Raw genomic sequence first — 12,174 nt, 5'->3', positions numbered from 1 at the left:
TTTATGATAATTTGTATGTTGAGCCAATTGGTATGAGGCCAATTGGAGTGGTTAGATAAGACACAAAGGTGCAACTTTCATGTTGAGAGCGTTGCCGAAATATGAGGAGAAGCGACGTTGCGATTCGATTTTTAGTAGCAAAGTTTATTGTTGGCTTCAGGTGACAGTGCACCCGCACTGAAAAAGGTACCGTACCCGCGGTGATGGGACAGTATGGTTAGTGCACCCGCGGTATAAAACTTAGTGCACCCGCGGTCGGCTAGTGCACCCGCAGTATAAAAGTTAGTGCACCCGCGGTCGACTGTTTCGGATTTGTGGATGAGGTGCAGTAAGCGTAGCGCACCCGGGGTACAAGGACTAGCGCACCCGCGGTGCGTGAACAGTAAAGTCGTGTTTTCGATATTTAAGTGATTAAATACAAGAGTTGGTTCACTTCTCTCTCATTTCTCTCCTCTACTTCTCGATTTCTTCAGCAAGGGAGACTAGGGTTCCTACCTTTCCATCTTTGATCCTTTGATTCAAGCTTATTATTGGATTATTGAAGTGAGAACAAGGTTCTTGTGGGTTCATGGAGCTAAGGTAAGCTTGTGGTTTAGTTATTCTTGGATTATGGTGTTGGAGAAATCATGGAATGATTGATTGTGTTGGTTTTATGTGTTTTATGGTATGAGTTTATGATTATTGAGTTGTTGATGGTTCTATTCATGGTTTATTGTTGTAGGTTTTGTACCAAGAGATTAGATTCAAGCTTTCCTATTGGTTGTAAGTGAAATTCATTTCTTGTGCTCACCTGAAGTATATGTATTGTATTTCAATAGTTTTAATATGGTATTCTCTCCCATTTGATTCATGTTATGTATTGATACACTTTGTTGTATATTAGAGGCATTTTTATGTCTCAATTATGTAAAGAGAATACAAAAGAATAGAGTATTCAAAGTGTTTGATTTAATGCCAAAGAGAGAGTTCAAATTGATTTATTGGATTGATGAAGAGATAGTCAGAGATTGCATGCAATTAGTGATCAACGACCATAGGCTTATATCCCAACAGAGTAATCGATTTACATCGATGGGATATAGGTACAGAGGCAGAGATACTATTGAAATATCAATCCACCAGAGAAAAGAGAAATATCATCGTTATTATTATGTTCTACTATATTATTCATGTTACAAGAGTTAGATGGTATTTTATGATTTCAAAGTCATGTTTTACAGAGTATGATATGTATACATTGTTATGTAAGAGTTCCACTTGCTGAGTTTTATACTCATTCCAGTTATTTCATGTGATGCAGATAAGAGTGACGGGCCAGGACGTTGATTGGAGCCGAGGTCATTGCATAGAAGATGGAAGGAAGAAGGCTATTTTGTTAGCATTGTTGGACATGATCAAAATGATATTTTGTATTTTGATGCAACACTTATTTGATTATGTATATACTTTTGATTGTATATACTGAAAATGTGTTTATGTCAAGAAAATTTTAAATCCTTCCTCCCTTCAAGTAAATTTTTAATATTCCGCTGTGTTATTTTATAAAATCGGTCAAAGGTGTTACAGAGTCGGGATTCAGAGTTACAATGCCTTTTGGCGAACAAATGGTCTCTAGTAGCATGGTTAAGGATGTGGAACTTAAATTGCAAAAGAATATTATACGAGCGGACCTTATAGTACTACCCATGCCTGAGTTTGACATTATTTTTGGGATCGTTTGGCTCTCACTGAATGGGGCTATTATTGATAAACATAAAAAATTGTACATTAATTAAATGTTTTATAATAGACATTTATAGTTTTTGTTTTATTAAATGTTTAAATATTATATGTTTTATAATAAATTGTATAAAATATAAGTTGATGTTAATATCTACAATATTGATGGCAAGCATGTGATAAAAATCTCTCACAGTTGGTTGCAAATTAAGCAACAAATAAAGTTACCAAAGGAGTGGCAGTTTTACATGCTCTAGCATTTTGACCATATCTCTCAAATTACTTGGTCAAAAATTAAAAAAAAATACTAAAATTCAAACAACTCAATTATCTACATGTTTTGTTTTATGTGGAAAAGAAAATTCGGATGGAAAGATTTTCAAAAGTGATGTGTATGATGACATAATTTCTTGGAATACCAATGAAAACTTATGTGTAAAAAATAATATTTTAGTTGTGGTTGTCTCCCCAAATTTGGCTATAAGTAGGGGTGAATTGTAATGTATTGAGACATCCCTCATTCTATGAACAAACATCTGAGTTCATAACATTTCTCTCTTTGTTTTTCTTTATTTTTTATTTAAATATAATTAACATGTTAATTTCATATTCAAAGTTTTATAATTTGAATAATGAATAGCTAATTTTCCAAAGTTGAGATGAAAAAGTGAAGCTCTTGGTATGATAATAAGATTATTAAAAGGTAATAATCTATGTTTTATATTATTTAATCATTATTTATTGTTTATGTTATATTTATTTCTTTAAGTATTATTATACCCTACTTATAAGTGGGAGTTTTGATTTTATTGTTGCTATATGTTACACTAAATTCTTGAAACCATTTAAATGTTAGTTTGGTATTATCAACCATTTAAAGTACATGCCTTGATGTATTATATATGAATATATCATAATATTAATTTCTTAGTACCATTTAAATGTTAGTTTGGTATTATCAACAATTTAGAGTATGAACCTTGATTTAGTGTTTACAAATATATATAGCACAATAAATACTTAACAACATTATAAGTTTTGGTATAAATTATATACTTATAAGAAAATAAATTTGAATTAAATATAAAGTTTTAATGAAAATTATGACGCATGAATATGAGAGTGTCTTTTGGCTCTCCATATTTTTTAGTTAGTTGTGGCTCATTATTGTAGAAGTGTCTTTTGAGTTTTCACATTCTTGAATTAATTGGAGACTCTTGGTTCTCCATAATTTTGAATTAATTGCAAGATTAATTGATAATCTTGCATGAATTTTTATGTGCATTTTGGAGTAAATAGTTTGTCAATTTTCTTTACCCATATAATTTTTTTTAACAAACACACTCAAGATCTCACTCAATCATTCTATTGTATTTCATATTGCTAGCTTTTTATTTGATATCCATTAAATTTTAATGATAAAGTGAAGGTACGTTTTCAGTTCGTCGGTGTACTTAGTTCGTGCAGAGTTGCTACAAGGTCTTGTCATTGTATACTGGGAAACAGTTGTCCGTCCTGATCCTCGAATAACTGTCAGAGGGGACAAATCTGTTTTAAAGGAAACTGTATTTCGTACATCTCTCAGTTTGATTTACCTGCTTCCTACTGTTTTACAGGATCAATATTTGTACTTTTAATAACATATTGCTTTTGTCTAGTGCTTTGTCTGTATCTATATGATACTATTTTCGTCTACTGATATATAATTGTTGTTTTCGTACTTGAGATTTTAGCATTTTGGCTGGCAAAAGGATATGCAATCAGTTGGTGATGTAATCGTTCCACCATCGTGGTTTGTTACGCCTTGTAGATTCTAGCTGTTGGATTCCTTCCTCCTCTTCTCCGTGTGTGGTAGTATCTGGTTTGGGCTCTTCTTCTGGGCTCTCTATTCCAAGTTGCTCTTGGGCTTGGGCTTTATTTATGACCCTTTTTCAAGCCCACTCTTAAAGAAGTCGGTCCGGTCCACCTTCTTAGTGTCCAGGATAATGAGGATGGCTCAGTCTCCCCTTTCTCCAGAGCTTCAGATTACGGAGATGCAAAAATGGCAGTGAAGCAGTTTCTGCAACTTCCCGTATCACGAATTTGTACATTGAGTAACAAAATTGTATTCACCCTCTTCTCTATCAAATTCATTCCACACTCTCCACAGCTTTGGGGTAACTTCTTCTCTGATACATCATTTTCTTGTAAAAACTTAACAACGTTAGCTCATTCGAGTTATCGTGTAGAAATTGGAAGAATATGTAATAAAGGGCTAGTCTTAATATGTGGAACTGCAGTTTTCCGAATCTTGAATTGTTCTTTCATAACGTTTGCGTTGTATCTTCTTGTATCGGAACTTATTTTAGACTATTTGGTCACTGATTTTTTAATTATTTACCCTTTTTTTTGTCAGCGAGATGGGTCAGGGCCTGCGTGCTACAGCCTGACAGAAGTTTTACTGCATTAAGTTTGGTGAAAACTGAAGTGAAGAAAAAGTTATTACAACTTCGTTCTGTTTACTCTGCTCTTTTTCGGATATTGAATGTGAATTGATAGTTGATGCTACCAAGAAACTGTTTTTGTTTAATTTAAGTAATGTTATTCATGTCTTCATCACATTTTATAGGAAAAGGAGACTGGACGAGATATGTCTTGAAAGATTTGAGCAGTATAGTCGAACGTTCATTCAGTCTTGGATCACTCAAGGTATGCTTCTCTTGAAGATGTTGGAGTTACAAAAACATTGTTAATTTTCTTTGACTATTTAAAAAACTGAGATTTATGTATTTAGTCCTTGGAAATATAAAGTCTCACAGAGAGGTTGAAGTTCTTGCAATAGCAATGACGTACTTCTTGTGCTAAATCATACAGAGTCGGAAGAAAAGATACGAAAAGAAGTATTCTTAGACATAGTAGGTGATTTAAAGAGAAAATTTAAGAAGTATTCTTATTTTTTTCATTAGAAACATTAAATTGAGTCAAATCTTTGGTTGATCTTATAATGGGTTTGTATTATGATTTTCAATATCTAGCAAGCCATTGCATCCTGAGAATTTTATACAGATGCTATTTCTGTCCGAAAATGTTTGTTCTAAATCTTGCTCTAGAGTTAGTATCAATTGCTTTTAGCTCTGCGTTGTGGAAGTTGAACATCCCCAAAGAAAAAAAACCTATGTTCTTGTGTTATATTCTTCTTTTCTTTTCACAGGCAAGGTAACCGTTGATGGTAGAGTGGTTAACAAATGTGGGACTCCCATCTCTGTTAGATCTATCGTGGAGATCAAGGCTGAAGTTCCTAAATATGTGTGTAGGTGATAATTCTCTCATAACAACCTATAGCTTGACATTTATTTATGCATTGTTTATGTTAGACATATTTGTAAGGTCGTTGAAACTTCTATCTTTCTATCTATTCGTACCCTAGAGCTGGGCACAAGTTGGAGGCTGCCATTGAACAACTAGAGATCGATGTTACTGGAAAAGTTATTCTTGATTCAGGACTTTCTACTGGAGGGTTTACCGATTGCTTGCTTCAATATGGTGCTTCATTTGTTTATGGTGTTGATGTGGGTTATGGACAGGTAATAATTCAGACTAAAGATTTTTAACCAAAGGCTATTGAATTTCTCCTTTTGCATATTCTATGAAGATGCATTCTTTGAAGTACTTGTTCTATTTTTTATTTGGTTATGTATAAATGCAAAGCATGTATGGAAAATATTTCAAGGGGCTATTTCATTTTTTTTGCCTATTGTACCAATAATCAAATTAATATGGAAGTGCTTGTTCTATTTTTTTTATTTGATTACGTGAAGATGGGAAGAAGTTAGGGAATGTTCCGCATCACTTAGTTTATCCCTTAACACATTAGGGATCAATGATATGTTGTCCGGATGATATTCGTTCGATCTATGTCGGTGGTTTATGGTTTCCTGACTGTGGCTGAATTTGAAGAATTGTGATAGAACCTAAAAATTAAATATAAAATTGGCATTTCAAGCTGCCTTACTCCAGAGAATCAAGGGAAGAAGAGATGCATTTTTTAGCATAATCTTTAGGTGCTCTAGTTTTGTCATCGTGCTTGGTTTGCACTAATTAAATAACGGATCGCTATTTTTGTTTAGGTGGCTGACAAAATACGAAGAGATGGACGTGTGAGTGTTATAGAACGGACCAATTTGCGATATCTTACTGAACTGCCGCAGAAGGTTGATTTGGTTACTTTGGACCTTTCCTTCATTTCTTCACTGACGGTACGATTTCCTTGAATGCTGTTATATTTATTTCCTGCATTGTTTTCCACCTGAGTTGTTTTACACAATGTATGCTTCTTTTTGCATACAAAAAATTTCTTGTTAAATTTGCAGGTCATGCCTGCTGTTATCAGCTTAATGAAAGATGGCGGAACGATGGTTTCACTAATAAAACCTCAATTTGAGGCACACCGATCACAAGTATGTGCAAACTTCATGTTTCTAGCTATGTTTATGTTTTTCATGCTTATGGTTTATATCACAAGACTAGAGTGAAGGCACAATATAAAATTTATTTGTCTGGTATTGCATAAAAATGATTTGAGTCTTAATTTTGGCAAAATTGGTCACTTTTGATCAATGGGCTAAGTTAATTGGATGCTCCAAATGATGCTCTGTGTATAATATTGAAAGAACGTATCTTTAGAATTTTTTATCCACGTTCACACCAATTAAAGTTTCCGCTTGTTTGATTGAAGTCTAAATTTCAACTGTCTTTCAGGTGGGAGGTGGTGGGATTGTGAGAGATCCCTTAGTCCATCAAGAGGTAGTTTTTGTGTAACTTAATATTTGGAATTTAGCAAGCTGGATTTGTGCAAATGCTTTTTTCCCCATTTTGATTTCATTTTCTTACCCTTTAGCAGCATAAGCCTTTGATCCCATTGGTCCCTTTTAATTTAAACCTTGATGTTGACTGAGATGTGAACTTTCCTACATTATTCTAGTCGTACATGCAAATTTGTGTCAAGAATCCACACACACTTCCGGACCTTTCTGGTTGGTTTCCATGCATTTTCTTTTGTTCATTGTTCATCAAATCTTGGAGGCTTTTGGTTCGTCGATTATCCTATTTATGGACGAGTATTATTATATGGTGGAAGTCGAAAATACTATCAAATAGAAATGATGTTGCCATCAAGGCATAGGCTAGAGGTAACGGTTGTGTTTTATTTTCTTGTAAACAACCACCAACTTCTATTTTCCAACACTTAGGTTCTTGCAAAGATCATAAATGGTGTACAAAAGCTGGGATTCGAATGCAGAGGATGGATAGAGTCTCCCTTAAAGGGTGCTGACGGAAACAAAGAGTTTCTTGCTTGCTTCGATCGAAAACCTATGAAATATGATGCACTTGTATCGCTTGGTGAGGCAGATATTTACAAATTGTACCGACCCATGAGACAAGAAACGTGATTTGAGCTGGGATCTTCAACTTCTGACGGAAAAGTATTACAGACTTGGTATAAATTGTAGCATACACCAGTGGAACTTCTTGTTGGTACTTATGATCAAACGGCATATGTGCGTGCTAATATTTTTTAATAGATAGAATTAAGATATACATATTTCACAAAATGAAATATCTCATTTTCATTATATATGGCATTTGAAATGTTTAATTGTGTTTTATGTAACTTGTTGATCTTATACACATATAAACGCAGTTTAAGTGTCAACTTTAAACTTTGAACTCTACATTCCCGAAAAAGATGAGAATATCATTACAATTTTTGTTACAAGTGGTGGGGTTTAAAGTTAAGAAAATTGATAGAAGTCGCAAAATGAACATGAAAACTGATAAAATAATTTAGCAGCGGGATATACTTATGTCAAACACAAAACGGAAAATTCCTTTGAAAAAAATATATTACAACCCCAAATTACAGTAACTTGCGAATGTCAACTACTAAAACCTGGAATTTTCTATTTTGGCAATGTTTTAATAAGGGCCTTCTGATTCTGTCATTATCTTATGTAACTTACTTTTATCTGATTTTGGAGCACAATTGTAGGAGGGCATTTGACTTTTCTTACAATGATGCTCACCAACATGATAACGCAAATTACCACAAAAACATTGAAAAGTCTCGAGGCCTTTGAAATCCGGTGAAAAGTACTAGTCTACCAACCGGTCTCTGTGGATCTTTTTAGCCTTCCAGCAAATGTTTCTGCCACAAGGAGAGGGAAGGCAATGGTTGCATCGCAGTGCACCTGCAAATCCAGCTAGGATTATAGTTTGCTACAAATAATGTCTACCAACATAATTCAACCAGCAGAAAGTCACTGCTAACTGATGAGTCCACTAAGAGAATCAAGTGACCAAGGAGTGGAATTTAAAAGAATTAATTCAAAAGGGAATTATTAAACCTTTACTGTCTTGGCAGACCCTCGAATTTTGCCCCAGGACACGGCTTCGTCTGGACGGGCACCTGAATCACTTCCATCATATTCTTGTGCAGTGTTGATGAATACAGCGAAGTCAGCGCCATTGCGCATCATGTTCGCATTGCAAATATGATGCTTAGGCAACCCTCCTCCAAGAATTATAATCCCAGTTTTCCTAAGACCAGCGTGGACAGCCTCACCATTCATGGCCCTAATATCTGTTTAATACCATAAGCCACTCCCTTAACCTAGAACATAGACTGGAACAAGATGATTAAGAGAATTTAATTACCTTGCACAATGTCTATCACTAGACCAGGCTCACTCTTAAATGAGTGGAAGTATAACATATCACCCAAGGAACCGTCAGTTAAGCCCGGGCAGAAAACTGGAATGTTGTTCTGCAGCAAGAGAAAATGGTAGAGATTCTACAGAATTCGCATACTTAACACTGTTACGAATATAAAGAAGTCAACAAAGCCATGATAGATAATACAATAACTGAAGAATTCCCCAAATACAGATCCGTCTATTTAACTAGTCAAGGTATACTGCTTAGTTACTGCTATATTCACATATATTAGAAGGAGTGAGTTATAAACACAATCAATCGTCCGTCCGTCAACTTCCAAGAAAAATCCATATCCGGATCTGCTGCAAACCAAAACTCAACAAATCCGACTTGGTAGTCCTCTCTCAACCTTCATATTTAAGGAATAAAATTTGACTTTCTAGTTATTTACATTTTAACATCTGTCAAAATAATTATCACCTTTTGGTTGAGATTTTTTCCTTCCCCAAACCAAAGATATCATATTATTTTATGCTATATAATATAACAATATATTTTAAATTCATTAAAATACCCATATTGTATTAAAACATCAGGTTCTAGATAAAAACGGAGTTTACCGGTACAGTAAATTTTGTTTTTCCTACCAAACATACAGTAAATATCTTTGGCAACTTAAACTCAAAATTGTGACATATTGTTGTCCTGACATATCCTCAAAGTAAATATCATTTTGTAAAAAGATTTTTCATTTTTGCCAACCAGACATCATTGATGAACGTCCATAAAAAAAATTAGACGAAGTAAAAAATATAAATATTAAAACACTTGCATGAACATCTACCTTGTATGCCCAATACAAGTACGAGCTCTTGTCATTGATTTCTTTCCCAAGCCGAGCAATCACTTTTGATGGGGTCCAAAGTACATTCTGGAAAAATACATGGAACATGGTTATAAAACCAAAAATTAAGACTTGTTTGGGTTCTATAACATGAAGAAATTTTAATATAAAAAGAGGCTGAAGCCACGCTAGGAAAGGAGAAAAGTGTGGTGGCTTGTGCTAGAAAATGCAATTTTTTCCATACAAAATCACATAATGTGGGATTGAGCTAGTAGATCTACAGCAAGGAGAAATATCGTGGTAGCATGTAAATATGGAACAATTGTTAGCATAAGGAGCTTAGGGAGTGTTAGCAAAATTTTATGCTTTAAAATAAGTGGTTAAATTTATATTTATTGATTGTGAAAACCATATTTGGGTAAGAATGTCTAGAAAATTTCCTTTTTTTCCAAAATATCAGAATCACATTTGAAGAATCAGAATCAGCACGAGGCCAGCTTTTGAATTTGAGGCCAGCTTTTGGATTTGATTAAAATAAGTAGAACCTGAATTTTGGGTTAAAAAAACACAAAAAAACTGATATTTTATAAATGCATTGTGAAAAATCACTTTGTTTTAGGGGTTGCAAACACTTCCTCGATCCAATAAAAATTTGAACATTTGAATACACTTCAAATAAAAGCGTGAGAAATTTCAATCTAGTGGTAAGCTTCAGTATAAAATATTTTATTCATATGGACCATATCAAGGAATCTGATTATCCAAGAAGGTTAACATAGTTACCAAATTATCTTTTGGCAAGACGAAAGGACAATGTCCTAAAGAATACCTGCAAATTTTGTTCATGTAACATCTGATCGAAAATTGGAACGATCCAATCCTCAAATTTACAGTAGTTGTCATTAGGAACCAACAAATTACCAATGCGATTCAAGCCCTTTGAGCGGAGAACAGCTCCAGGAAGATCAAAGTCACCTTTGTATGTGGGAGAAAGGCACTTCACAAGGTCCTCCTCTATGCCACCAGCCGTAGTCACCACCACATCAACCTACAGACGCATTGAATAAATTTACACCAGACTTCAGCACTCGCTAACTGAACTTTGAGCGACACCACATTTTAAGAAATTTTGGTGATATTACATTATATGAAATTGTTCACACTTGCCATAGTATTAGATAAAAACATTTGTGATTTCCCATGTTTGAGGGTGAAAAACCACTCAAAGTGATTGGCACAACCACCACAAAGTTCTGCCCCACCAACCCTGTGGTGGTAACCCAACTTTAAAAATCAAACAGGTCCAGTTGCCAGTCATTCCTATCCAAACTCAAGTATCACAGATCTAACATACTTTGAAGAGACATAAAGAGTTCACTTCTTTAAATTTCATAACTTAAGTTCCAGTTTCTGAAAAAGGGACAAAAGTGAAGCATTATAGTTAGTAAAATAAAAGGGGGAACTACAGATTGGTAAAGCTGACAGGCTCCTCTCACATAAGTCATTCTACAAAGATTCATGAAATCCTTCAAGAGAGCTAGTGTTAAAGTCACTCACCATGCGATGCTGAAGAAGATATCGAATTATGTCCCGAACGCCAGACGAGATGAGATTTGACGTAAAACCAAGAAACACCTTACACTTCACAGATTCTCTGAAAGCTAGGTTTTTTTCCTCTTCGCTGCAATCCTCAGCCGGACTCTCATCCGAGAGCCTCCAATCTAACTTCAACCACAACAAAAAAATAACAATAACAATAACCAATCTGAAGCATAATTCAACATCATTCTAGAGATAAACGAGATAAAATCGACAAACCATTTCATTGACAATTTGAATGGCGTCACCAAGATTAGATGCTTGAAAGCCCGTGGAAGACATGGATTTGAGCAACGCGTGATAGTCGACGCCATTATTGAAATCGTAGCCCTCGATTCTGGGTGATGCGCCATCCAGAGAAACCGAGTTTTTGAACGCCGCCTCGCGCGCAGATTCCATAAGAGTCTCCTCCACAGCTTCACCACCGAGACAGAAATCAGAGGACGCAGCTTTGTATGTATAGTATTTATTACTATCTTGATAGATCATATCAACATAAATAGATATAGGTCAAACTTAAATTTAAATTTACTTTTTATATTAAAAAACTTTGGTTCTACCCTAAAAGTATTTAAAAAATAAATAAAAATATCTTTATTGGTCAATATATGTGATAAATTCAAATGACTGGATTTTCTGGTCCGAAAATCGTATCAGAGCCTTGAGTAAATTATTTCAGACATACAGATTTATTATTACTAAAATAAGTAAATGTTTGAAGAGGAGAATTTTTTCAAATTACATGAATCCGAACTCAGATTCGAGATTAATTCTTTGTAGGAGTTATTCAAAATTTTTGAAATATTTGAAACAAAAAGATCTAACCAAGGTTAAATATCAAGAAAAAAGAGAAACTTATCAGAGTTCTGAGTTAAACTTATGATTCAAAATAATAGGTTTTTAGAAATAATACCAGATTCCTCTAAGATCTAAGGAGAATTGAAAGAAATCCAAAAGATAGTACAAAATTATGGCAGTATGCTATATTATGTACCTCAAAAGGTGGAGAAGATCCTTGAAAATCAGGAAGAAATTCTTGAAATATTGAAGGAGATTCAAATTAGAATTCAAAACCTAGAACAAAACTCAAGTTCTAGTAAAAGAACTTCATAAGGAAGGTTACCAACATCCTTTGATACTGAACCTCTGTCACATCAACGAGGAAAGGGTAAAGTAATGCCAAACTTTTAACTGAAAAAGAGAAAATGATTTAGTCTCAGAAAAGAAATTAATCTGATGATAACTTTAGAAAAGATTGGTCCCGAGGATCTCCAAAACCTTGCAGCATCATTTGCAAACCTCAAGATCGTAGATCTGAA

At 34.4% G+C, this 12,174-nt stretch overlaps 2 protein-coding genes across 3 annotated transcripts; one reads left to right on the top strand and one right to left on the bottom strand.

Moving 5' to 3' along the window:
* Positions 1–3,703: 3,703 nt before the first annotated feature.
* LOC142543178 (uncharacterized) lies at positions 3,704–7,331 on the top strand. Its single transcript, XM_075650271.1, has 9 exons — positions 3,704–3,875; positions 4,115–4,196; positions 4,328–4,407; positions 4,910–5,012; positions 5,126–5,282; positions 5,826–5,954; positions 6,069–6,155; positions 6,457–6,501; positions 6,948–7,331. Exons 1-9 carry the CDS (start codon positions 3,761–3,763, stop codon positions 7,146–7,148), a joined length of 999 nt encoding a protein of 332 aa, XP_075506386.1. The 5' UTR covers positions 3,704–3,760; the 3' UTR covers positions 7,149–7,331.
* Positions 7,332–7,494: 163 nt separating this feature from the next.
* LOC142543176 (deoxyhypusine synthase-like) lies at positions 7,495–11,339 on the bottom strand. Of its 2 annotated transcripts, none has more exons than XM_075650269.1 (7): positions 11,075–11,339; positions 10,814–10,981; positions 10,086–10,304; positions 9,257–9,343; positions 8,413–8,521; positions 8,103–8,338; positions 7,495–7,946 (listed from the first exon to the last, which is right to left on the bottom strand). In XM_075650269.1, exons 1-7 carry the CDS (start codon positions 11,252–11,254, stop codon positions 7,857–7,859), a joined length of 1,089 nt encoding a protein of 362 aa, XP_075506384.1. In that variant the 5' UTR covers positions 11,255–11,339; the 3' UTR covers positions 7,495–7,856. The 2 variants fall into 2 exon arrangements, with proteins under 2 accessions (XP_075506384.1, XP_075506385.1); XM_075650270.1 differs by having other exon boundaries at positions 7,497–7,946; positions 10,814–10,977; positions 11,075–11,295.
* Between the last annotated feature and the right edge of the window lie 835 nt (positions 11,340–12,174).

This window comes from Primulina tabacum, chromosome 4 (assembly GCF_025594145.1).
Source record: "Primulina tabacum isolate GXHZ01 chromosome 4, ASM2559414v2, whole genome shotgun sequence".
NCBI lineage: Eukaryota > Viridiplantae > Streptophyta > Magnoliopsida > Lamiales > Gesneriaceae > Primulina > Primulina tabacum.
Note: the sequence above shows the minus strand (reverse complement) of the source record. Positions and strands in the feature narration are given on the sequence as shown.

Bases quoted from the DNA above. Each gene is read 5' to 3' on its own strand.
- LOC142543178 (XM_075650271.1), top strand. From the start codon at position 3,761: ATGGCAGTGAAGCAGTTTCTGCAACTTCCCGTATCACGAATTTGTACA. The intron at 5,955-6,068 runs GTACGATTTCCT...TTAAATTTGCAG, and splicing joins CCTTCATTTCTTCACTGACG to GTCATGCCTGCTGTTATCAG. The intron at 6,502-6,947 runs GTAGTTTTTGTG...TCCAACACTTAG, and splicing joins ATCCCTTAGTCCATCAAGAG to GTTCTTGCAAAGATCATAAA.
- LOC142543176 (XM_075650269.1), bottom strand. From the start codon at position 11,254: ATGGAATCTGCGCGCGAGGCGGCGTTCAAAAACTCGGTTTCTCTGGAT. The intron at 9,344-10,085 runs GTATTCTTTAGG...GTATTTTTCCAG, and splicing joins TACATGAACAAAATTTGCAG to AATGTACTTTGGACCCCATC. The intron at 8,339-8,412 runs GTAATTAAATTC...GGTATTAAACAG, and splicing joins AGTGATAGACATTGTGCAAG to ATATTAGGGCCATGAATGGT.